The sequence below is a fragment of the Hetaerina americana genome, unplaced genomic scaffold, assembly GCF_022747635.1.
Source record: "Hetaerina americana unplaced genomic scaffold, ioHetAmer1.1.p SCAF_10, whole genome shotgun sequence".
Lineage (NCBI taxonomy): Eukaryota > Metazoa > Arthropoda > Insecta > Odonata > Calopterygidae > Hetaerina > Hetaerina americana.
The window spans coordinates 38,211,523-38,239,205 of NW_027286070.1; the positions used below are offsets into that span (position 1 = coordinate 38,211,523).

Below are 27,683 nucleotides of genomic sequence, written 5' to 3' on the forward strand. Positions count from 1 at the left end.
TCCCTTAAGATCCCCATCTTCCTTCCCTCACCCATTCCGAGTTCTATTTTCAGGTACCAGGCTCGCTAAAAACCCTCGTCTCCTCCTCATCGTCTTTCTAACCATCCCCACTCCTATCTCCTCCCGTTTACCTTCTCAACTTCCCCTCCGGTGCGAGAGAGAGAGAGAGAGAGAGAGCGAGGGAGAGAAAGAGAACGAGAGACACACTTCTAAACAGTGGCATGTTCCCGCGGAGCCAATTTAATTAACGTCGACGACGCGATGAATTAATAAACATGAGTACCAGGAGACCGTGCGGCGTCCTTTTTTACTCCTACTCCACCTCTCCCACCTCCGCCGCTGATACCGTGCGAATAGCGATGCGAAAACGATACGGAGGGAGGAATGGTCGCGGAGGGGGTAGAAGGGGAAGTCTGTGAGGAAGAACGGTGGGGTGGCGGGTGATTGAGGGGGGGTGAAGGAGGAAACCTGCGAAGGGGGGTGGGATAGACAAAGACGGATGGGGAGGCGGGGAGATTAATAGCGGCCGGGTGTGGGGGCGGGTAGGGGTGGGGATGGGAGAGCCTGGAGGGTTTCGAGCGGTCGTGGGCCGCCGCTGTTGAACTTGAGATATGGCGGAGATAAACCGTTGGTGGGGGGTTGAGGAGCAGGGTTGGGTTGAAGGGGTGTGGGGGGGGGGAACAGTCCCTCGAGAGTTCTCCTTTCCGATTGCCAACTGCAGAATGCAGATCCTCTCCGTCCCCCTATCCTACCAATCGGAGTGGGGAAGAGGGAGTCTTCGAGCGGTTAGTCGATTGCATCCTCCCGGCAGCCCACGGCGCCACCTTTCTTTTCTACTACCTCATCTTCCCTACCCCCGTCCGCGCGCCCACCCTCGGGCCTTATTTAGGTGCACGCTGAGGCCGCGGGCGCGGAAAATTGAGTATTAAACGAAGGAGAATAGTAGACCCCTTGGTGCTCCGCTGGAGTTTTCTTCCTTCTCGAACGGCACGGCTCGGTGGGGGAATTATCCACGCATCTTCATCCGGAGATAGTGTTAGCGAAAGCGAAGGTTCCTCGCACGTGGAGAATCGTCTGCTCCGGAGAACCCGGTACGTGGCGATAAAAATGTGTCTTAAAATTCAGTCGCGCTATGGCTGTTTCGCTCTTGGCTGAAGTTTGAGGTCATTATTGCTGAGTCAATAGCATTTTATGTAATGTGACAACAATTACGGAATAAGAGTCGTCTTGGAAGAAGTGCCCGTTTTTCAATGACAGAAAAACAACTAATATTTCCCATTTTATTTTCGTAATTCAAGTCATGCCGCTTCATCATCTTAGTCAAAGAATAATGAACGCTATAAATTTTCATGTTATTTATTCTCTAATGCTTCTATGTATAGTCGTTTAAGTCAGCGATTCAATCTTATAAAACAACTTCCTGGGCGAAACCTTATGGTTTTGGGAGTTTCCGCAATCGTAATTATGCCAAGTTGCTTGAAATAAAACCGAATTTGATAGTTACAATTTTACAATGAGAAGGACAGATCTTGAAGTTCTAAATTGATGGGTACAAATGTGTCTTGGCGGGAAATAATGCGCGAAAATTGTCAGCGTAAATTTTTGAAACGTTTTCTTGGCAATGGTTCCATTAATGAATGCATAAGTTAAAAAAAATATTCCCTTGTTTTAGATACCGTGACTTTCACCAAAACTGAATACGGAAAATTCTCAAGTCACACTCGAGTGGAATGATTTGCGGGTTGATACGTCGTTGATGTTGATGGAATAGCCCTGGCGCGTACAAATTCCCCATGCCGTTGGCTTTAACGGGCACCCGCTGCGCCGAGAACACTGTCGATTCGCAAGCAGAGAAATCGGTAAGATGGGAATGGGGCAAGGGCCGTCACAGGAGTGAGAATAGTTGTCCTCAACATCACGTATGGTTGAGGCTATTGACCGTGATTGTGGCTGTTTTCCTAAGTTGTTTCTGGAAAAGAGATGGGTGACACTTTCGCGTCCAGGTTTTACGTCGGTCGGCTGCGACCGAATATCAGTAAAAGAGATTTCAATTTAAATACTAACGACAGAAACAAGCATGGAATTCTCTCTTTATGGGTTCACGCCTCCTTTTCAGTTACCATTTCAAGATTTTCCAGCAGTTTCTGTGAAATACAGAATCGTAGGTATATCATATCAGTACTTAGCAACTTGCTTATTTGAATCGTTTGAACAATAATGGGCATGTTAAAATGAAAGGAATGGCGAAATCATGTACAAATGTGGAAATAATTGTTGAAGTGGATCTTTGAGGAAATTAGTGTACAATGATCTTTCATGTGGCTTAAAAAGAAGCATGAGGACATATTATGACTGTATGAAAGAGGGTTTGAGATTTATTATGGAGGAGAAATAAGAAAACGGTTGGGGAGACAAGGAAGGCTATAGGAAAATATTATCTGTGATTGGGCGTGAGTTTTTTGGGGATTTGAATTGGGGGCAGAAGAGATAATGAGAGGTCGAGGAAATTAAAGCCTCTGAACGAAGAAGGAATGTTAAGTAGGCAGTAAAGGGGAAAATAGCCGGCATTTTGCACGCAATGAGACGGTGAAAACCACAATCGACGCGGGAAGAAAGTAATATAAGACAAAATGTTGTCCATACTGCTCATCATCAGTTTGTACACTGGAACATTAGTGCATTAGTCCACTATTACGTTATCAATTTCATGGAGAATTCAAACGCATTGCTGCACCGTAAATTGTATGTAACTTAATGTGAATTATCGTGATGACAATTAGACTTTAATTACATTAGCTTGGGCCAGATTTAGTGAGACTAAGTAATCGCCTTCCCAAATAAGTGGGAGTTCTTCGAAAAGCTGCTAGTGGAGTCGCTAAATACCTATTCAGTTCCTGGGTAATCGCAAGTTAAAAAAAATGTCATCGGAAAGTTAGTTGGATGTATACATGCTTCTTACCCGATTCAAAAGTTGCGAGGGATATGACGACGTGAAGTGCGTCACCGCTGATTCCAAGGAAGACGAGCACGGGTGAGAATCATGTGGCTTCCCTTCGGGAAAACCTCCTACCACCACCAGTGTCCCAGTGTAAAGAGAGACCGCCGTTTGAGTGCTATAAGTATGTGTGTCCGCGGGAAACGGTAACTGAGTGAGATGAATAAATGAGACACACCTCTCCGTAAAGTTGAGGAGAGATTTCTCCGCAGAGGGGAAGCGGAAATAATAATGGATGCGCTCAGCGCTGCGAGTGAGTACATCAATACACGCTTCGCGACCCTGGAGGAGCGGAAAGAGATGGAGGCGATGGATGTTGGTTTAAGTCGCTCCCTCAGTCCCGCGAGGCCCCTTCTCACAGCTATCCGATGATTGACCCGCGACTTCAGACACTCCTTAGTCGCCCATTATATCAACAGCACACGATGATAGATGAAAGATCTCAAACCTGAAGGGGGGGGGGGGCGTTGAGTCGCGATCGTTTCTGAAACCAACCTCAGCTTTCCTGATCCACGTCCTCTTCACGAAAACCAAGTGAGAACGGAATGAGTGTCCCATGACTCCCGAGACGTTGTGTCTTTTGAAAGCATTTGTAGGCCGGGAAAATCGTTAAAGAATATTACAGCCTATTACTACTACTACTTTGTTTTTAAAATGTTTTCATTATTTTAAGCCAATTCAAGTATTATGTTGTAGAATGACACTGCATCGTTATAATACTTGTAGAACAATTAGAATAATGTTGTGCCTGTTTTCCGTCAAGTCTTTCTCCCAAATAAAGGGGAAGATGTCATTTTTTTGGTGGTGTGATGTAAAAAAAATATATCGCACTGTCATAGTGTACGCTTTTCTCCGTATTGATCTGTTTAGGAATGCTACCTTATCGAGAAATGTCGAGAAAATTGAAGGAATTGATCTAAATTGATAAGCCAGGACTGAGAGAATATTATACCATTTAGCCGTAAAAGCCTATCAAACGTCAAGTGCATAACTACGAACTGTTCAACTAATATCTGTGCCTGCTCAAACGTCTTTGAACAGTATTCCCGTCCAATATTTGCCCCCTAAATTTGAATAATTCATCCCCATGAAACATTTTATAAAACATTAAATAATATCTCGACATCTTCAATGTAATTTGATCGTCCTAAAGAACTCATATCGGAAATTTCGCAAAAAATGGTGTGTTAAAAGTAGCCGAATAACAGAGTGTGCTCATTTGAGAAATCGAAAGACATGGCTTCCGAGCGCTGAAAACCTTCTTCACGGAGATGAGTCACATCTTAGGATTAGCGAGGCGTCACCGCAGAGGACAGCGAAGTCTTCAATGCCGTATTATGACGATATAATGCTGACCTATCCTCGTATTCATCGGTATAAACTGCTGAAAAGATTACGAACCACGCCTCAGAAGGGAAGAGGAAATTGATGTTGAAGGCTCAAACATGGAACATCGAAGATCAGTACTTGTCACCGCAGTCGTTTAAATCCTTATGCTCCATTTTTTTACCTCAGCCAGTCGATACGTGTTCATGACTGTTACTATTATGTGCCGTGACATTTTTACCCCTACGCGGATTCTAAATCCACTTATTGAATCTTTCATGGTGAGCAAAGACGTCTCGAACGCTCCAGCGCTCACGGACAAATTAATATTTAATGAAACTGGCATTTTTATGACCATCGCTTATTGCTCTTTATCGACCTTTTGTTGGGGGGCACCGGGCGAGTTTTCGAAGCCACCTAATGTATTCTGAGGGAACCTTAGCCGTAGATATTTTTCAACCCATCGCAGAAGCATTTTTATGGGCACCTGCAAGACATTTATCGACGTCAAAATGAATTTCCCAGTCCAGAACAGGTATTATCCCTCATGCTAGGGGGGGGGGGACTCGGGCGTACTTGGAGTGGCGAAGGGAGGGAAAGGGGTAAGAATTGGAAGAATGGAAAGAGGGATAGAGGACTTTTTCTTCCTAGCCAACTCCTACTCCTCAAGTCCACACGTGAAATCCCTCAGAAATTCTTCTCGCGAGAGCGTCGTCGGGCCATCGCGATTTCCTTTCTCCACCATCTCCGCGAGGAGCGCGCCAGCGACCGAGCGCGCCAACGACCAAGGCCCGGAGGAGGATGATGCGCGGCGAAGACACTGAATCGCTAATGCGAAAGGCGGGCGATTCCGTATGCTCCCCGTGTTGAGGGACGGAACTTATCTGTCTCTCTCCGCCGTGTGTAGTAGCTCAGGGGCTCAATGGGGCGGGAGGGGCAGGGAGGAAGAGATGGGGGGGAAGGACGCCGTGGTGAATAAGACATTTTGCACGCCTCCCTACTTCCACCCACCGCGCTCAACCCGCCGCCTCCCCCTCCCAAGGACACAAAGGGGCGACAAAATGGACGCCATTAGCGGGGCCTTCTCCATCTATACCTGCCGGGTTTGACTCATTTATTCTCGCAGCGGCGGATGGGGATGGGCAGTGGAAGCGGGGACAGCGCAAAGGAGATGGCCCGGCCAAGATTAGCGCGCGGCGATGCGGCGAGAAACTTGATGGAGGTTCCTGACATCCAAAGTCGCGGTGATCGGAAGTGGGGTTGAGAATCTCGGTGGCGAGGTTGTCGGACGTGCAGGAATTTTAATATTCTTAATTAAATGCCTAATTTTAAGTCTGTATCTCAGGTGATAAATAAAAACTATTTTTATAAACTCAACTATGCAAGAATTCCGATTTTCGACATTTGGGGAGGGGAAGGGAGGTCGTAACCCGTCGAGATAATCTCTTATTAGGCAGCTAAGGAGTCTCCCGATGCAATCGCAAAGTGTTTGAGATTTTGATGTGCTTAAAATGTTCGGAGTCATCAAGGGACGCTGTCAAAGCTTCAAAGCTAATTTTCAAGTACTTCTACTTATTTCATACAGAGCCTTTTCGTGGATAATAGCTTTCGCCGGAACTTATCACGTACTATTTTCACATTAAAACTTATTATAACGGTGTTTTATTTTTTGTTTTGAGATGATTCAATAGGTGACTGGTAGCTTGGTGGAACAGGTCCAAGATCAAGTTTTTCTCATTGGCTCCGACGTGACTCCTTAGTTATCAATTAGGAACTATCAAGACGTTTCAAACACTGCCGCGGCCGGTCAAAAACGACAAAGAGTGGTGGAAGATGTGGTTGACCCAGGAAAGAAAAACAGTTAGTGACGTTAAATTTCGATTAGTTGCTTAAAAAAACAATATATTTAGTACTAATATTTCCTCAATCTATTTGCCCAAGTTCAGTTATGTTAATTGGCTTATGTATTAGGGAGAAGGTTGCTGGTTCTTGTACTTCGTAACTTCCTCCATTTCGATTTAACACTTTAGAAGCGTATGCATTTAAAATATTATAAATTCTTTATTTGCCCCAGCGAAAACATCAATCGCCCGTCTTTTCTTGTATTACTTCCTATATTAGCTTCCATTATTTTCCCTGAAAATTTATTTATCATCAAGGCGCGTCTCATACTCCTCATGATCCGTTTTTCCAGCTCATGTACGCATCCTCATTCATCATCCAGTTCGCCCGTTGATATTCCATCGACCATCTCCATTCGCAGGTTGGGAATGTACGGGTGTCGTTCGGTGAGGTTCGCTTCCTTTTTTGCTCACACTTCTCGTCCTTAAACTCAACGCTTCATGCGCCAGGATAAACATTTTGAGGCTCAAAAAGTAGCGCGTCGAGTGCTTGCGCACGCTGTTGCACCTCGAATTCAACGTCTCAAGCTAAGCTTATAATAAAGCGTCGATTTTTCAGTCTGCGGCACCGATCCCTTTCCTCCCACCTGACCGCCCCGAAACCCTTCTCTTCGACCCCTTCCACCGGGCAGCGCCCCTGAGCCTTTTCCAGAGGCGATAATTTCGCTCCACACCTCTCCTCCCTCTCCCGCGCTACGAGGACGGGGAGAGTGTGGGGGGCTCGGGCGCTAAGTGGATCAAGATGCCTTAGTAGTAATCGGAGGAGCGGCGCGGGGGTGGATATGACTCTGGGGCGGATCGGCGGGTAAAAGCGACAGAGCGGGGCATCAGGGAGGGAAGCAGCGAGGGGCGTGAGACGCTCCCTCCCTCCTCCCTGAACCTAGCAGTACCCTTCCATTTCACCCCCGTAGTACTCGTTGCTCGGGCTCCTTCCCCCAACTGTTCACGGCGTACGCAATACGCGTGGCCTCGGTGAATGTTCCCCCTTGATTATATCAATTCCAACACCGTAATGGGCTTGAAAACTTACGCACGAATGGACTACACTTTTGTACTCTCGAGAGTAGTGGGCAAAGGTAGAGGCAAGTGATAGAATATCGAAAATGATGGAATTTTGGCGCAACAGAAGAATTTTGAACAAAAATGGATACACGTTACACCAATGAAGAAATCGCACTAAGAATGTGCGATTGGAGTGATGAACCTATTGAAGACGCTATCGAGATGATGGGGAAAATACTCGGTCAAATTTTGAAGCCAAGTACTTCATTAAGTATCCTTGTAGAAGGGACTCTAGGAGCAATGATTTAAAAAGAAAAAAAGGACCGCAAGGGAAACTCTTGGAATTCACAGATACAGCAGTCATAAAGGAATTAAGCGACGTGTTGTGCATTGAATAGCATACAGGCCAAACCAAACTTTCGAGCACCTGTACTCTTCATGAAAGCGTCACTAGGCCATGAAAACACCAAATCTGTTTTACATTGGATGCAAATTCTGAACAATTGATGTTATTAAATAACCTTAATTATTAACTTCTTCAGTATGTATAATGATACTTCGCAAATTGTGTACTTGGAAGTTCCTTTAATCAATTCACTCTCTCTCGTTTTATTTGTCCGTTACAGTTGTCGACAGTGATGTTCGAAACACTGCCGACGTATCTCATCCGAACACAATCTCTCATTTGCGATCGAAGATGCCGAGGTTGGAGAGAGAAAACAATGCCAGACCGAATATCGAAAAAATGGTGTGGATGTGTCAACGGCTGTCGATGTTTCATCATCCTCCTCCCTGGCATTCCTTTGTCTTTGGGATCCACTGCATCCAGTTGAAGTCGGCCACCTCGGCTCTATTTTCGTGACGACACCTTCAATTACCCAAATGACTCTCTCTTCTTTTACCTTCCCTCATTCTCTACTTCTTCGATCACTTTAAGCGAATTGAAACATCAAATACGCACACGTTTCAGTGAACGTCATAGAGACATTTTAAAAGATGGATGAGCGTTGTGTTCAACTTTAATCTTTAAGAGGAGCAGTGATGCTGTGCGCTGCAGAAAGCTTGAGGTGTTTTTTTATTGCATTACTTCATTAATCCATCCATTCATCAATGTGATATCTAATGGATAGATACATTCAAACATCACTGAATGCAGGAAAATACTACTAAACCTTCGTTTTAGGATATCTCATTTTCATTGATAAAACGTTCTAAGAGACGGTACGAGGAATAGATGACTTCATACAGATATACTCCGTATGAAAAATACGTTTCCTTCCGTCATCGTTGATAAAATTGCGCACGCTAGATAATCAGAGGCCATGTTAAACACGTTTGTCTATAATAAGTTTGTAATAGAATTAACTTTCAAACAAAAATGATGATTCTGCCCAGAGATATAGTCAGAGCTGTTGATTATTGTTTAACCGGTTATTGAGGAATTTGACTTTCACGAGTACGCCAGTAAACAGAATAAATAGTGTGTGACTCCAGCTGTGAATCACGCTGAATAAATGTCACTGATACTGTCAAATACGCAAAATTTGTCATTACGTTATGATCAGCAAGTACATAAATGTATTTTTCCAGCGTGTCACGCGTTCAATCATGGGTGGAAAAATCATCACCAGGCGTTAATCTCTTGCGTAGATTTTGACAGCTAGGCCCATCTTTTAGCGCACCAATTCGTGAGTCCATGATTGTTATTACTGTGCGTGATAAGAGAAATCAATATTCCATCTCCATAAAAAATGAGAGCAATGTGATGGTGGTAAAGGCTCGTATATATTTTACCCTGTGTAAACTAAGTTTACTCTCTGTGAACTAAAACTCTCTAAACTAACTTTCTCAAGAGTGATGAGTCTTCCGTGAAACTGCTCACTTTATTACATTACCATGCGTGCGGATGAACGGGACACGTTCTCGTCCATGATGTTAATTAAAAGGGCTTGGACGTCTGGATCAATTTTCGACTGTCCCTTCCGCGCTGAAGGTAGGTAGTCCAGCGGGCTGTAAGGGACGGCCTGGAGGGGACAGGCGGCCGGATGCCTATAACTGAAGATTAGTCGAGCGGCACCGAGCGAGGGAGGGAAATAAAAAAGTAAACGAGGAGTGGCGCGAAAAAAAGGACGACGGATCCCTTTCAGTGTTCTGTATCGATTCGCGGAAGGAAAAATTTCGCCTTTCGTGAACCGTTGGCTCTTGCGAGGATCGAAGGCGGGCAGGCGAAGAACATAGTATGCGGACGAAGACCTCATCTTAGCTAAGGGGAACAACCACGAACGCATAATCGGACTAACCCTACATACTCCCACCATTTCAGGCATGCTACTGCCATAAAAAATAAAAATTTTAGTATCAAAAGCCTTTTTAATTGGGTTTACGTATGGCTGTCTGGGAAATGGCAGGCTAGGCAAGCAGTGTTTTTACGTTTTTTTCCTTCTTTTATATCTATGCACAAATACATGTACATTTTTTTGGAAAGACACCAAGAGTTTATGAATATCATATTATGAATGTAGAAATTCCTCTTGTGTCTTTCACCAGGTGAGTCCCCATTCTGGCCGAAGTTTCGATTCTCGACTCAGGAATTGTCATCAGGCAAGACTCCTGAAGACCATGTCCGAGTCGAGCATCGAAACGTCGACAAGAATGGAGACCCTCACCCAGTGGAAGACCTGAGAGGAATTTCTGCACTCCATATGCTGGGAGAGCACCATATCTTACTTGATGAAGTCTTCTCGGGTCTTCCACCGGGTCAGGGGTTCCATATTGGCTTGGCCGATGATTCGATGCTCGACTCGTGCATCGTCCTGAGGACGATGCATGAGTCAAGCATCGAAACGTCGCCCAATATGAAACCCTTGACCCGGTGGAAGACCCGAGAAAACTTCATCAAGCAAATACGCTGGGAAAGCACCAGATTTTACTTCACCACGTCGTAGATTATAAATTGAATTTAGTGCATAAAATTAGGCAAAATAAACGGATTGAATAGTTTGGGATTATAAATTCGACACGCGGCATGAAATTATCCACTTGATCTCTATCAAAAAGTCGAGAAGGTGGTTTGGTGACGGTTCTTAGTTGAGTCACGCATGTTGGTAACGAAAGAACGACATTGCTTGAATGGGACTTCTAAATGTGGGAACATGTAACGGCAGTGAATTTCCTACCCACCCGACGAACTATTATTAGCATTTTTAAGACTACAGCTTTCGCTTTAAGTTTCTTATTCAATCAACCCATTATCGACAGCTATCATCAACAATGAAAAAATCTCAACACAGAAACTCTTGAATTCGCGGAACACCATTACGACACTCTTCAGCTTGGCACAAAGGGGCTAGACTAACTCGTCGCCATTTTTTCCGCGAATCCTCAATTTCAGTTACTTCGGCTGCCTCCAAGCGATAAACCCCTGGAAAAAGACCACCGCGTCGTCATTTACCACCCATTCCAGCTGAGAAACCGTGAAAAATTAGGGAATTACACAATCTTTCAAAACTTTGGAAGAAGAGTTTTTTTTTTTGAGCCGGAAATTTTTTTATCGGATCGGGAAGATAATGTAAGAATCGGAAATTCCTTATGTGGATGACGTTCCTTCAAGTTGTGAGATCCGTTTGATTTTTTCGTGGACCAACACGCGTGCACTTCCGATAAAACGCCGGGACAGTAATGGGAGGATTGATTCGGTAAAACCGGTGGTATATTCGGCTGAGGGATGATCTACGTAAGAAAAGAACTGAATCAGTTTCCGAAGACTCGAGAGCAAATAAAAAATCGGATGTCGGGACTGGGTATCTGGAAAATGAGTGGGCAACATTTCTTCTCATAGCCCAAGCCCAAGCATCCTCAATCTTCCCCCGTATTCCTCGCTGGTTCTGTTGGCCGCAGGTGGGGGCTAGGGGCTCTCCAAGAGGCCTCGTCACGTTCGCTTTCATTCTCTTCCTCCCGTCTTCCCGCCGCTGCCGTGCGCGCCATTAAATACGCATCTCTTCGTCTCCTAATGTCCCGTCTGCCGTTCTGCCTCCTTCCAAGTTCCGTCGGATGCCCGTCTCTGCAATTCATACGAGCGTTGGTCGTCTCCCTCATGCTGCCGGAACTGCAGGGTGCGAACTTTTATTTTTCTCTGCCCGCGATGCAATTTCGGACGCTATTGCAAGCGTGGAACGCCACACCGCTAGCTGCCCCCCTTTCCGTCGGCAGTTCGGGTATCACCGGGAGACCAGAGAAAGGATACAATCCTGAAGAGTGCCACCCGCTATTTCCTTTCGAAGAGACCCTTGGCGACTCCATTGGTGATGACAGCGAATCATCGTCACTCGCGATTATCGACAGGAAATAAGCAGAAATAATGCCAAAAGAATTGTTTGTCTTCACGTTTAGGTTTGTAATAGCCAACGTATAGAATGAGTGTGGTAAAAAATATATCAGCACATGTGGAACATTCAGACGCTAAAATAAATTTATATTACGTGAAATTTGAAAAAGTCATTTTTTCTCATCGTTTTAAACTCAATGTTGGCTGGCTGCAATTATGCACTTCACTTCGCTCGTAATTATTGATGATAACTCTGGCTATCCTATGCCTTCCATTATTCACGGCTTATATTCATTTGTAATTATTTCCTAGAAATTTTTCTGTTGTACTTATTTACTTTTTATAGATATTCCTTTCTTGGCAATTTTTAGTTCTATCTTTTTCGAATTGAATCCTACTCATTGTTTCTACGGTGCCTCCTCGCAGGATTTTCCTGGTGATTCTACGTTTTCATTCAACTACATCACTCTTCTTTGGCGTCACTTCAAAATTCCGTTTCCGTCGTGCAATCCGTTTTTGATCCAGTCCGGATTTATTCCCCGGATCAATAAAAGATATATGATTATAAAGTTTGAGTTACCAGCTCTTGGCAAGTATTTACATCCGTAAGCATTTTTGTAATGAATCATAATGAAACCACTTTCCAGCGATTCCATGGAATCAAGTATGACAGTGGTAACTATTCTAGTTCAACATGAAATAACAGAGTGAATGAAGAGCGTTCCACTAGTCCTTTTTGGCTCTCGCTCCGACCCCTTGAGAAGTGGGCATCCTCAAAGGCGAATATTTACGATCTTACCGGCGTCACATTTCTCGGTTTTATATCGTAAGCCCGTGCAAAATCTTGGGTGATAATAATAATAATTCACGTGCCGTTTGTTGGATAATCGATATTTATCATTTTCTCTTTACAGTGGCTCTTACGACGCCGGAGGAAAGAGGAGTTGGAGTTGAAAGGATAATTTACTCTCCAGAGGACAGCATCAGCCTCTCTTTGGAATATTATGTGAGGTAAGTGTCCAGGGTTGCCAACTTCAGAGCATACCCGAACCTCCACAGTTGCCGAGTACGGACAAGTCATTTATTTGACCATAAAATCTCGCTGATGCACATTGAAACTGAAACGAATTTGAAACTCATTTGTACAGCTTCGAATTTAATAATGTGCTTCATCCTGACGAGGAATAATAAGCAGTCAAGATTTTATTTCCGATTGTGCTATAATTCCCGTTTAATGCTAATTTTGAAGAGTCTAGCCGTTGATCCCTTTAGTATCGAAAGTTGTATTTTTTGATTTTTAAATGGGCGCAGTTTTCTTTAATGAATGGTGTCTCAGGTCCTCTGATCGAACTCATTTAAGAGACACGTCCTTCAATACACCACATTCTGCCGATTGATGTTCTAAAACGTGTCTGGGCCGATATTTATATTTCTTTGTGATAACACGAGTTCTTTCTGTGTAAACTTAATGACAGATCAGGGTAAACGAATGCCTCGCGTAAGGTATTAATTAATTAGCGCAGCAGTAGCGAGTGCAAAACATGGTTGCCATCGGTTCAAAGGGGAGAGATTTCGAAGAAAAATGAGACCGATTGAATCCATCCCATTAAAACCCAGCAATTCCGAGGTGAGGTCCAAGTTGCAACACGGGTGATAGGTCCTAGGCCCGGAACACCCCCCGTCCTCCCCCCAGTCAAAGAAATATCCACCCGGCCCCGAAATTTGTACTCACGTTTTTGGATACACGCGAGGTTTACGTTATGTTCGCGCGGAGGGAGAGGTGTGAGAACGTGGTCGGGGGGAAGAGTTTGTGTGTGGGAGCGTTCTAGATTTAAGGAGTCTAACCCAGAGAAGAAAAGGGAAAGGAGTGGGGGTGTCGCATGAAGTTTGTTTTGCGGGAAGGGGGCGAGGTGGTTCTTAGGGGAGAGGTCGTCGGATGCAGCAAAGGAAAAGGAAAACATCAAACCCTCTCCCTCAAACCCATGACCCCTTCGTCCCCCTCACATTTCTCATTAACGCCAGCCCATCCCCTTCCCCATCCCAGCCATAAAACCCTTGGCCCTGCACCCCTTCCTCTTCTCTGTAACTCCCCTCCCCATTGGTCCTCGACGATGGAAGAGCTTCCAGCCAGATCCTCTCCCCTCCCCGCAGCGAATTCCTACTACACTCCACCTTCTCCTCCCCATCCCTCCCCTCTTACTCCCCGACCTCCACTCCTCCCTTGCGAGGATGCTATTTTAAACCCTGTCATCACTCGCCACCCCTCCTCCTCCCTCCAAGGCTTCCGACAAATTTACCTCTGCCCCTTTTTTTATTTACGATTCGCCGTATTTCTCCAACCCCTCCCCTTCTCACATTATTCTCCCCTTCCCCCTCCTCACCCCTTCGCCATCCTCACTTTTTAAGCGAATAGGAGCGTTGGTTCAGTCGCCTCCACCCCTCAAATACGGCCCCTAGCCCGTTTTCCCGCCCGGTTGGCAAGGCGCTTTCTTTTTAGTGGCCGGGGTTTATTGTCCCTTCCAACAACCTTTTTCCTGTTCCGCAATCAATAATCGCGCCCTCATCCACGCTCGGGGATAATTTACCCAACCTTGAAATTTTATGCTGGGTCAAAGTTATGTGATTGTATCACGTTGGTTTTTCTTTGGGCACGTCTCAAGGAATCGGGAAAGTTGACGGGGAGGGAGAGGGAGAGATTGTCATCGGCTCCTCCGGTTCTGAGCAACCGATTGATTCATTTAGAAGACTTCGCCAATGGCCACTGGCTCAAAGTCAACTTGCTAGGTTGTCGTCGATCGCCGCGCATTGAGATGGTGGGCGATATATATATATATATATATATATATATATATATATATATATATATATATATATATATATATATATATATATATATATATATATATATAATATTATATTATATATATTAAGGAAAGGCCAGGTAGTGGAATTGTGTTTTGTCGTCTTTAGAAAAACCCATCTCAATAATTTTAACTGTACTGCACTACCTTAATTAAATGTTTTATGCGAGTTAATCGCTCCAGTGAATGTCCAAAGACGTATATCAATGAGATATTAATGTTTTGACATATATGACTTCATGTGTAGGTTTGCATATTGGTAGTAAAAAGAAAATTAAGCTGCAAACAAATGTTTAAAAAATCAGTACATATTTTTTATAATTCGTGAAAATGGCGGGCCTAATGATACTTGATCGCCACCAAAATTAACGAGATATTGGGGTTTGCTTTACGGATTAGATATTAAGTATGTACGTGGCTCGCTCTAGGAGGATTTTGCCTTAAAACAACATATCCGGCGAAGTCAACATAGGTGAAGAGATCGTCATAAGTTTTAAATGTTTTAATGGAGTTTACGTGAATGATACCACATTTATGATCAAATAAAGTGCACAGTTTGAATTACTGATCAAAACATTCCCCATCTCCATTTAATTAAGTTCATTGCATTATTTACAATACGCTCCTTTCGTCGAGCAATTGGCTACTGACCAAAGACATGATACATGGTTCAAATTCTGGGGGGATGCCTTTGGATTAGGCGAAGTAAAAATCCAAGGGGAGCCATTCTTGAAATAAGAACCTAATGAGAAACCTCAGGCGTACGGAGAAACGAATCTTTCCCACCCCTTTCCCTTAAAATATGAATTGCATATACTCTTACGGCTTATTTCAAGGTGAGTTTGATGAGCGAGGCTATGGTTATATTATTTAGCAGTCTACCGTTTATGGTAAACCCCTACATTTATTAGCCTCGCCCTAAAGACAACATGACCCAGTACTATAAAAAACCCTTCTCCCACTCCAATTTTTATTCTACCTCCCTTCATTCCTTCCAACCTGACAATTCTTTCCCTCCCCATAACTCGCCTGCCTAACGTTCTCCCCTCAATCAGTCTTCAACATTCCATCGCCTGTACGAATGCCATTCTCCTACCTTTCCTGCCTCTTTTAGATTTCTCCTAGAAATCCCCTCTCCTCCCCCACCAGGCCTAGTGCTTTTTTTATTTGTTTCTCTTTCCATCCATTTAACTTTACAATCCTTCTCCGCGCCCATATCGCAAAAGCCACCATCCCGCGCCTTTCACTTTGCTTCAGTGTTCATGTTTCCGCGCCATACAAAACCACGTTCCATATCAAAGTTTTAACAAATATTTTTAACCACCTTACTCAGCGTCCTTGTCGTCAAATCCTACCTCTTTTATAAAGTTTCTTTGGCTAAGCAATTCTTCCTCTTCTACCCATACCACTTTGGTCCAAAACACTGCCAAGATAGTTTAACTGTTTAACATGTTCTAATTTTTGGCCTCCATACGTTAGCGTTTAACTTTCCCTCCTTCCTTCTCGAAAGCCTCATAAGCTTTATTTTGTTTACATATTATTTGCATTGGATATTTTCGGTGGTTTTTTCATGCAGTTATTTCACACCGGTTCACTTTTGTAACCATTACTAATTGTGACATCAACTTTTAGATTAGGAACATAAACGGTAAATATTAAATAATGAAATTACTGCAATTCATTAAGATAATCAATGATAATTTTTAATTCAATGGTCAAGGGTACGTCAGGATCGCCGGCTTAGAAAATTACCAATGTCGAATCTTCGCAGATTGAAATAGTAGGAATTCCATCATATATGCATAAAAAAGAAGTAATTGAAGTTGAAGAAGAAATTTAAAAAAAAGATGTAGTTGAAGAGTTTCAAAGCCTGTTCTCGTGTGACCGCGGGTAAGAAATCGTTACTGTATTTAATTTATTTATAAGTATTTGGAGTAAGTAGAAGTGGAAGAGAATGATTGGGAGAATAATGAAATATGATAAAAGTATTTCAATTCATGCCAGGCACCACTAAATTAGCATACTGTATTCTTATTTTTCATCCGATAACAGTGAATGCAATTTTCCTTTCACCTGTCACACTTATTATCACATAAAGGTATGCTTACAAGCTAATTAATGAACGGAAATTTTGTGCATAATACAAAGATAGTGAAAAATAATTTTCTCCTTAAATATTATTTAGACTTTAGAACAATCCAAATTTTAAGAAGAAAAAATAATTGTTAATTAGAGGAAGTCATATCGACACTATAAAGCAGCTTTGAGATAATGTCAATTTTACAATCCTTAGAGTAACCGAATTTAACAATTTTACTATGGTAAATCGATTTTTTGATATATTTTTCATTTATACGCCTCTGTCAAGTTTAATTTATTTTCCGGCGTTTACGCCTTGAACACTATTACCAATGTTAACCTTTTCAATTTTAGCTTGGTATCTGAGACCTCCTAACTAGGATTTTGGATTAAGTAGCTCATCTGCTTCCTTGGGAATCGCATTTCATGACATACCTCTCTATCTTTACTGCAGCATTTTTATTTCCGCAGCATGAATTTTCTGCGAGGGCAATTGCACTTGAGCATACGAAATTTTCATTGATGACATCAATTTCGACGATTGGGGACATGCCATCACCCAGGGAGGCTATCGATTTGGAATCGCGACGAGTAACGTCGGTAATCATCATTAAAATGTAAGCATACTGCTCGTTTATTATTTATCACCGAGGTGGAAGCGACCGTTGGCATGCCAACCACCCCTATTTGAGCGCTATAAATCCAAATCTTCTAACATTTACGGGTCTCCCGTCCTTATGCTGCGGAAGTGCGGAAAATGGGAATGCTCACAAATGGCATGGTTTAAACACGCTTCGGCTGGTTTTGTGAAAAATACCCGGGGGGAGAGGTGCTAGAGGGAAAAGATGAAAGGCTGGGGGAGCTAGAGAGGTGTACGTGAACGTTGGCCGCATAGAGTCGGAAATACCGCCCTTGCTTAATCAGTGCTTCAAGTACTATATACTGTCGACGATACCTTTTATGAGGGTCCAGTGATGGTTCATTCTCTGACATTTCAAAATTAAAACGAATGTTCGTCTGAGGAAAGCAAGCTACAAAAAAGAATTTTAAGCTTTGCGGTTCTTGAGCCCTCGAAGATTTGCACTTTTTTAAGGAAAATTATATAGTATACTCGGATGAGGCCTCGAAAACCAAATGATCCTGTTGATTTCTTTAAAAACTTATCTTTTATGAGCTGAATTTACATGCCTCAGTGGTCCTTCCTTTTTAGATGAAAACTCCTCGATATATTTTCCTTATTCACGAAGTAACAGCTGTTTCATCTCAGCGTTAATCTCTTTTATAAATAAATAAATCTTTTTATTTCTTAAAATATAGTCCAAAACTGTCAAGTTTTCCCCTTTTACAGTGGATCATAAAAGATAAGGACATGCACAAAACCCTAAACCTTAAGTGGAGGAAAATCCACTTTTGCCGGTGTTGTACCGAAATCTCTGATTTAGCAGTATATGAATCCGCAGCTACCGGTACCAGTAAATCCGATTCAGACAAAACATGAAAAAGGCTTGGCTTCTAATATTACCCAACCAGGTTTCAGATTCACATCTAATAAAGTGAATTCGGGAGTGCCTATTTGTTCACCTATTTGCCTTGGAATTGTTGTGGTAGGTATCTCATGCATGTGGCTTGGTACGAAGAGCATAGAGTTCCCTCCTTCAACAGCTCCCGTCGCCGTCTTGGGACGGACGTAACCAAGGCAGGATGGGAGGCTATCCCGCGGCGCCTCCTTTTGCGATTTGCGAATTCTCAAGAGTAGTGGGGGACGTGTATTATTTGATGGGAGGATAGGACTGTCGGCTGGGTGCTCTCTCCCACCTCTCAAAAAGCCCCTCCCCTCCACCCTACTCTCTGGACGCTCGCTTGCGTCACTCCCTCCGTCGTCGGCCAAGAAGCGATAAACTTTCTTAAAAGGTTGACTGGGCTGGTTACGAGGAGGGAGGCCCCCTTCGGACGACTCCGTCAAGGGCGAAATTGAGATTTTTCCCCTCTTGCCTTTCTCATTTGCCTCGTTGCATTACTAGTGCACGCACACCCATGAGAGCACGCTAACGGGAAGGGCGCGCGGGAAGTTATTGAAAGGCAACGCAAACATGCTCTCACACACACACTGTCGCTCACACTCGCACCGTTATTTCGTTTCTGCAGCGGTGAAGCGTGGACAATCGGGGCAGCGAGTGGAGGAGAGGATCGAAGGCAGTGGAAATGCGGCGCTGAAGGAGAATGAAGACGATTAAATGCCAAGATGACGGAGATTAAATGAGGAATAAATGGGCAAGCGTGGATTATGTCAAGCACGTGATATGTAGATATTGGAAGCTAGGGAGACGATTAGTGGTTAGTTGAGAAGGGAGAAAGCGTATCAAGCTGCAGCAAACCGATCTTCATATCTTGATAATTACGGCTGGAAATAATTAGAAAGGATGGAACACTTAGCGAAAAATATTGTTGCGCCGCGACCTCTGAGATATGAGGATCCAAATAATTTGTGCCGATTCGTTGTTCAGAGTTCCATTCTACCGTTTAGGGTAGCCTGTGGATGGATCCAGGGACTAAGAACTGCTACACTTGTAAGACCCGGGTAACTCGACACTAAATACTCCAAAACTCTGCACTACGACGAACCGTTCTTCCACCGAATCCCTTCCTCCCTTCATTCCTCCCAAAAATTATGGCATGTTGCCTTAATTTTGAATTTTTCCCAATGACCCACCTGATCCCTTATCATACCTAGATTCCTTTTATGTTTTTATTTTCACACACTATCCATTCATTTTCATACCATGTCTCAGAATGCATCCAGCCAACGCGTATCCTCTTGTCTAATTAGGATTTTCACTAATCCATTCTCTCCATCTTCAAATAAGTTCCCTGTCAACAACTCCCTTCTTATTGTGTAATAAGATCGTATTCTATACCTAATGTAATTTTTATTGAAATATTCTTGCTTAAAAATGCATAAAAAACTACTCTATCAAAATATATGACATACTACTCTCCCTAAATAGGTTATCTTTCTTCCTGTTCTAGTTTATGTCGGCTAACTTTAAAGCTTATTTTGCTTACAAAAATCTTGAGATCTCATGACCTTCGTTTTATTTTCATTCCATACCCATCTGATTGACTCTATAATGCGCTCATCGACGATTGTAAGTGTTTAGATGTTTTTTTGATGTAATGAAATCATTCTAGTCCCATTCCCAGCTCCAGTTTTGGTCCAGGTCTGCGCCGTCCCGAGTCACTTCCTTGTGGTCGCCCTGGAGCAGGTGGCACGCGCATTCCGGCATTCATTTATTTTTGTTCATTTCCGGGAGGAGGGATGGAGGGGGCAGGAGGACTCCGGGAGTTCCGCAGTTGATATGCTAATTGAACGCTTACCTCACGTGCTCGTTATATTCCCTCTTATCTCCGATCCTTCTCTTTCTATCGCATCACGTCGGAACACTTTTTTCCAACAGATTAACTCAAATGATTTCTCCAGCTCCCCGTCCCTCGCCTTTTTTGTGCATTTTTTCGTGGTGCATAATGACCACTTATTATCATCCTCCAAGAATGGCCCTTACCATTTACAATAAAAACATTCTCCACATCCATCTGCCCTCGCACGATGGCCACCACACTTTTTTCTTCAGGTTTCTCTTCCTAGTATAACTAACCGCTGGTTGGCCGGATAGAAAGTCGATCAGGAAAACCAAATGCCGCGAGGGCGCTACCAGCCGTTTTACATATATATTGTAATTTCCGTATCTCGGGTAATTTCGATCTTTAGCACTTAGACATGTCCTGGTTGGCGCATGTCGCGAATTTTGCTTAACTCTACCACGAAATACTTAACGCTGGGCAGTAACGGTCCAAGGAGCATGATTCATTTGCTGTTTTAATCGTGTCAGTGCACCGAGACATTCCGTTTATAGGTATAGGAATTGGAATGAATTTTATTCGTTGTAAGCTATTTTCGCGTTAAACGGAATGGGGATCAAAGAACCTGCAGTATTTAGGTGAAACTTTGATGCATATTAACTTTGTACATTCATTCGGGAATACTGTATTATTGGGACATGTACTTAAATTATAATACTCTTTAGAAAGCGATTGACCATGTACACAGTAATATAAGTAAATATAATGAACTCAATAAAAGTACAGGGTGCGGCAATATTTCTTCCATTTTTGAAAATGTTTTGAATTTCAAAAAAGGAAGTTAAGTTGCCTCACTCTGTACTTATATACTGATATGTATGTGTATATATATGTGTGTAAATAAATAAATAAATAAATATATATATATATATATATATATATATATATACACACACACACATAAATAATAAAAATGCCATAAACACAATATTCAACCTGAAGGTCGGTTTGGCAGGTGATGATTTCACTCATTACTCAGTCCACCGGCGTGTGGAAATCATCCGCAAATTCCTTTCCCGGTAATGGCTTCCCAGGAAAATTTGGTAACCGAAAAATTACAATGCTGTTGGTGGAGCTGAGGGTGCCCAGAGAGGCTTGCCCGGGAATCGAACCCGGGCCCTCTGGTCAGTAGTCCAACGCTTCTAGCCCTGAACTAGCGTGTACGCTTAGATAGAGATTAGAACTTAGATTATAGTTTGATATGGAGATATGTGAATGGTGACCGCTGAATACGGAAAATAGAATCTTATGGCTATAATTACACACGAACATGACGACAAGTGTTAGAAAAACTGTGAACAAAATCGTGGAAGTCAATTGCCGACCATTTGATCCTTTCGAAATTAATTTTATTTTTACCATAATGTGTAACTTTAACAATCACTTTATAAAAACTGGTCAATATATTACTGTATGTGTGAGTATAATTCTATCGTACAATATGTACTATGGATACTATGGTCACACCAGTTGTATCAAAGACAAATGATAAAATATGCATAAAAATATCCATTTGCCATCTTCCGTGCACTTAATATCCACTAGAAACAGCTAAGTATATCTGAGAAAGTTTTTTTCTTGCAAATTTGGGAAATAATCCTAAAATGACTTAAAATAACCATTAAATAGCTTTTGATATTGTGCCATATTAGCGATCGTATTACATCCCTCTAAAACATGTACTCCCATATTTGGCTTTTCCGTCAGAGGTTATAGATAGTAATTATGACGCAAAGTTATGTGAATAGGAATAAGAGATTTTTTTTTCGCAGACAAAGGATCAATAAATGTTAACCTGAGTGTATGCATGTTAATTCAAAGAAAAATATTACCACGTACGAGTATATTTTAAATACGTATGTTCCCCCTGTTCAAAATATTTAAATTTATTACCCTGGTTGCCTTGATAATACTTGATTTGAAACAAGAATCCACACAGTACATCATTTTATACAAAGTTTTAGGTTTTAATAGCGTTTCCAACCATCGTGATGGCAAGCAGAAACAACTTGTCTCAAAATATGGAATAATGATGGGGAATATTTTATTTATTCTATGTCCAACAAAGTGTTTAACATGGTATATTTTTTGGAACTATATGCACATGAACTGGTCCTAACTCTACTGGTGTTGGTGGAAAACACCGCGTTCTTTGTTTCTCAGGCTATAGGTTGTGACTGCAGTCCAGAATTTATTTAAGTGTTACGTTCCATGGAAATTTATTTCCGCGAACAGTAAACATTCCTTCTCTCTCTGTATCCCATCTCCCTCAACCCTCGCTTCCAACCATCCCCCCTCACCGCCTCCTCGTCTATTTTCATCACAGCGTACGTTCCCTTCCCTTTCCCTCCTCACCCGCCCACCCACCCACCCCCACCGCCCTCATTACTCTTCCCTCTCGCCCGCTCGCGCCTTTTTTGTCACTCATTCCGTCCGCGCGCGCTTTTTCTCCGTCATTCAACTGTCTCCCCACACCGCCCTCGCTTAATGTCGCCCGGAGGGTTTATTAATACCCCCGTCGACGGTGTCTCGCGATTCTAAACATTCCAGCCAATATCCCACCCTTCAACCGGTTGGCGACAGTTGATTGAGCTTTATGGGAAGATTTCCATATCCAATCGGGATCTTCGGCCGCCGGCCAACGACGAGAAATTATTCGCCCACGCTTTCATGACTTCGGTTGATCAGGTTAGTCATTTACATTAAGTTTAATTGCAATTGTACACCTTTCTAAAATATTAATCATATGTTTTTTGGCCAGTTAGTAAAAACATTATCAACCCGCTAACAGCAAAATAAACTTCGTTAAAAAAATGTTCCGCACCTCTTTGCTACTCTTCAAAGCTTAAGTTCATTCTCGAAAACATCCTACGCACAACCTCGCCTGCAAAATGAAACTCTCGTTAGTGTAAATATTTGTAATCCATGCATTCTTTGATGAAATCATCCTCGTGCTATTTGTCCTGGTGTCATACTTATTTCTTTGGTACCATGGTTTCAACACACTGCGTCGTTTTTAGGGTGTTTGAAATTGCTTCGCTGTTTCGTATGGGTGGGGAGAATATTCTGTAGTTGAAGGGAATGAAAGTGGTAGTTAGGGCGAGAGTGACCGAGGTGCGAAAAAAAGGGTCGGAGGTACGTGGATTTATCCTTACGATATGTATCCTAATATGCTATTAGGATTCGAAAAGCAATTGATTTATAGAGTACGTTTAATTCTTTAGTACTTGGATGTACAGTTGAAATCCTATTCATGCTTAGATATTAAATTATAATTGACCCAACTGCGCGTTCATGACGAGTGCCCATGATTTGGAGCCCATTCTTAAGGGAAACCCTAGTAAAAATAAAACCCGATCCCCTATGTAGTAGCAGTAGTTTGAGGAGAGGCGACCGACTGCTAAGGTCATTTTCGCCATGGGAATGGATGGAAGAGAACGTTCGGAGGGAAACCCGGCATCGGCATTAGCCTTCTCTTAAGGAAAGGCGCTAAGGGGTCCGAAATTGAACGTCCCATCCGACGGACGGCGTACTCACTCAAATTGCTGTCCACAAAGCACCTCAAGCAGGGATCGGGATACCACTGAAAAATATCTGCCGTCTCCAGGTTTCGGACCTGGGCCCCCGATCTTCTTGTTTTCCATGATATTACCATTGACGGATAACATTTATTTTGTGGGTTTTAAGTTCTTCCCCGGCACATTTGAAGTTACTGTGTTTGTGAAGCGCGTACAATGCACTGACCAATGAACAAACTATTCACCCGAATAGGGCCGTCTTCCCCGCCGGCGCAATGGCAATAGGCCGCCGACAATGGTCTGCCACTCCGATTCCCTCCATTTCTCTCGAGCGGCCTCTCCCCCTCGCCTCTCCCTGAACGAGCATCGCCCCGGCCGGCCGCCACCTGCGCCCCACACCACCGCCCCCGACTCCCCGAAAACCCTGCACCGTCCATCAAACACTCACCCTCGTCTCCGTGGACACACGCGCCTTCCTCCTCATCTCCCCCTGCCTCCCACCCTCACGCTGTTCTTGGGGCCGACTCGAGCACCCCACGACGATAGATGTTGAGCCCTGGGGAAGCGCCGACGCTTCGTCGTCGCGATGCAAATGGTTGGCGTTGTGTCCCTCCTGACATGGCTTCGCAAACTCACATTTTTTATCACAACTGCGTACAAACTCATATTTGGTTCGCAGGTTTCCGCGGCGATGAGTAAGTGATTTCCACATTTTTCGGGCTGCGTCCGCGTATGTCGTTTAAATGTACAAATCACAAAAAAAAAATCACAAAATCAAATCACAAAAAAAATGTGGAAATCACAAACTCATATTTATTTAGGGGAAATGCGGTAGCACATTTCCTTAAGCAATCAGCTGTAGTTCAAAGACGCCAGAGTTTTGGATGGATCTGTGGTTTTCTGAGTGCCAGAGCTTTCTGAAAAATCAGCAAGAAGAAAGGAATGGATTCCCTTAAGCCAAGACTTTACACCCCGTGGGCCTCTGATCTAGATGAGCTTTACCCCAACCAATCAAATCCGACGTAGGGATTGACTATTACGGTTTTGAACACAAGCCTTACTTTCCTTCAATTATGTATCCAGTAAATATACAATTCTTGAAATGAAACTTTTCGCAGCTTGAGAGGATAGTCTATTTTACTATCATGAACATTAGTGTTAGATAATGGATTTAAGAAAAACCTCATATACAAGGTCTGTTCTAAAAGTATTGGGACTGAGTCGATTAAAAAGGTTAATTGCCGCAATTGATACATCACTCAAAATTATTCGCCAAAAAAGTGGCACCCTTGTGCGTCCACACACTGCTGTCAGCGGGTTTTCCACGCCTTGTACACCTTCTGGAAGGCGGCGGCGCCCGGAATTCAGTTAAGTTCCCTCCTCATGACCTATGGTGACGCTTCCACCGGACCGTTGTGACGTTCTTTCAGCACGAATTTGAGACGGTGGGAAAAGGAAGAAGTCTGGTAGGGTATTTTCTAAAATATTTGGATTCTCACTCATCGAATGATCGAGCAGCTGTTGGCAGATCCGCGAGCGAGTATCATTTTGTTCGTCCAAGGGAACTCACGGCGCCAACTTCGCACACACCTTTCCCATGCCCATGTTTTCGGTTACAAGTCGATACATATCACTTTTAGGGATGCCAAGTTCATCAGAAACCATGCGATCTCTGTTCGAGAAGACCCGCACTTTTGGAATATTTTCGTCCCTTTTTGAGGTAGAGGGGTGCCTTAAACGTTAGGTGTCTTCAACATCTGTTCTACTCTCTAGTAACAACCTGAACCACCCAAAAATACCCGATCTACCTATGGTGTTATCATCATAAGCTGCCTTGAGAATTTTATGTATCTATTTCCCGGTTTTTCCAAGTTTCAAGCAAAATTTGATGGCGTAGCGCTGTTCCAATAACCGGAGCAAGGCGGAGCTTAACGATGTCATCTTATAGAGGTTTCGCAAACGAACGATCCGCCCTCCGTAAAGGCTGAGAGCCAACTGTCACTGGCCTGCAGCCTTTCCCGAGACTCGCCTCACTCGGACACAGCCAGAGAAACTGCCCCCCCCCTCCGTCCGTCTATTCGGTAAAAATAAGTCATGCTAATTTTGGGCAGACCATGTGCCTATACTTTGCTCACCGTCATTATATAGCGCTTGTTTCACTTTTGCTCCGGACGCGTTCAGTGACCCATTTGCCCCTGGGCTCCTGATAAAACACTCCTGCTTTGCCCTCAGTAGTCCTAAAAGCCCGACTGCAAGAGTTCACAACACTAGCAATGCGGGACTCGTATCCGAGGCCCTATTGTTAGCTGGCGAGGGCGTTACCCAATTAAAACCCTGTTGGCATATCAAATCAATTTATAAATTATAATTCCTTAAATGCAATAAATGAAATGCATTTTATTTAAATTCACAGCATCGTATTCTCGTTTAATTATGTAGCTCTTTATGCATCGAACTGCTTCGCAGCTGGAAGCAGCAATCGATGTATCACAGAATCGCACAGCCGCACCCTCGCAGGCCTCCTCTGAGCGACAATCTCAGTTTGCCCCTATGCATATTCCTCCATAATTTGCGACCCGTCTCCGTTTTTTACGGTTCGTTGAAAGGAGAAGGGTGCCCAACTTTTCAAGGGTTTGCGGAGCGTTTTGGAGACCATCTCCTCTATTTCGAAAAGATCTCTCATAAATTCCAATAGTAACTTTCACGGTGGCGCTACTTCGCAAGGAAGCACACTCTTGCGTAAAGCCGACCTTTGACGGAAATCGGAGAATATCCGGTGGGGAAGAGAGGCATACCATGCCCGTGAAAACCTTTAATTGAAAGGCCTTGCATATTTCCCTTACACTAGTATTATACGATGATCATTATTCAGTACGTAATGAGTAGTAAATGTGTTCTTCAATAAACTCGACTACACATTGAAATTTGAAATATATATATATATATATATATATATATATATATATATATATATATATATATGGGTGTGTGTGTGTGTATTATCATTTTTTCTTCAAAAATCCCGCATTCCAATGGGGAACATAGTCAATATTGTCATAGAGTCATAATTATGATTTACTATACCAATTATACGCCACACCTCTTCCTATATCACACCGTAAAGTTAATAATAGACCATTCCGAGATATAGTATACCAATAGTGTATCTCACCATTTATTGTTGATTTTTCATTGATAACTGGCTTGTTGAGGCCTTTCTTACGCCAATTACACTACTCTTAGAATGATGTACTTGCTAGTATTTGCAAAGACTATTTCATAAATTACACGTAATCCATATTGATTATTCAGACTTTATGGTACGCTGCCACATAGTTGCCTAATCAATGCTCCCATGAGTCAGTTAAAAATGTTCATAATTGCCGGCGTGCTGAACGGTAACATATTTGCGTAAGTTGATTTTTATCATCCCGTTGGAGATGCCAGTAAACATGTTTTTTCCAGCACATCTGTTAGCCATCGAAACTTAATGTAAATTAACAAATACGTATTTTATTTTAATATACATCCAATTTAATGTTCTAGATATACTGATAACGAGGGTAAAAAGAATGCACGTGTACTTAGTCCTTCGGCTTGTAGGAAACGAATGGTTGGAGTTTTTCAGAACCTGAGAATTTACATATTGGTTTTGGAGGTTGTTAATAAAGGGAAACATGAACTCATTCGACGCAAATACTTCGAGGGTATAGAGTGAGTTCATTTCGACTGGAAAGGTGGAAGTCTCTTGTTAACTCATAGAAACACTTCTCAAGTCCTACACTCATATCACTTCATAAATATAGGCATCACTTCAGTTGAACTTACGACCGTTATACCACTTAGCTACCTCAGAAGCCGATCTTCTTTAAAATCCCTCACTGTCATCATTAAGCATTCATAGGATTGGTAAACTTCCGCCTTTCTTCCTTCTCCTACGGTAATCCCTTCATTTATTCATTACTTCCAACAGGTACGTCGACTATTATTTGATTCATGCATCTCATTCCAGGCTATATATCTGACGCTCATTCCATTTATCTATCCTTCTTTTGTAGTGCTGACTTCTTAGGTTATTACGCGCCACGAGTTTATCTCCTTGGAACTCACCATTAATAAGGTAGGGTAAGGGTTACTTTCCTATTAATGCGACCAGCCGATTTGTTATCCCATGTATTCATTCAAAATCATCCTTCCGTTCCTTAGATTTTGCCTCCAGCACTGACGTAATCTTAATTGTGTCTTGACTGCCCAGTGTAT

At 42.9% G+C, this 27,683-nt stretch overlaps 1 protein-coding gene across 1 annotated transcript in view; it reads left to right on the forward strand.

The window, feature by feature from the left end:
• LOC139700309 (AF4/FMR2 family member lilli-like) overlaps positions 1-27,683 on the forward strand; it is a 247,612-nt gene that overhangs the window by 51,044 nt on the left and 168,885 nt on the right. Inside the window, exons 4-5 of the mRNA XM_071598949.1 lie at positions 9,772-9,981; positions 12,463-12,559. Coding sequence (XP_071455050.1) covers positions 9,772-9,981; positions 12,463-12,559 — 307 coding nt within the window. The remainder of the gene's footprint in view (positions 1-9,771; positions 9,982-12,462; positions 12,560-27,683) is intronic.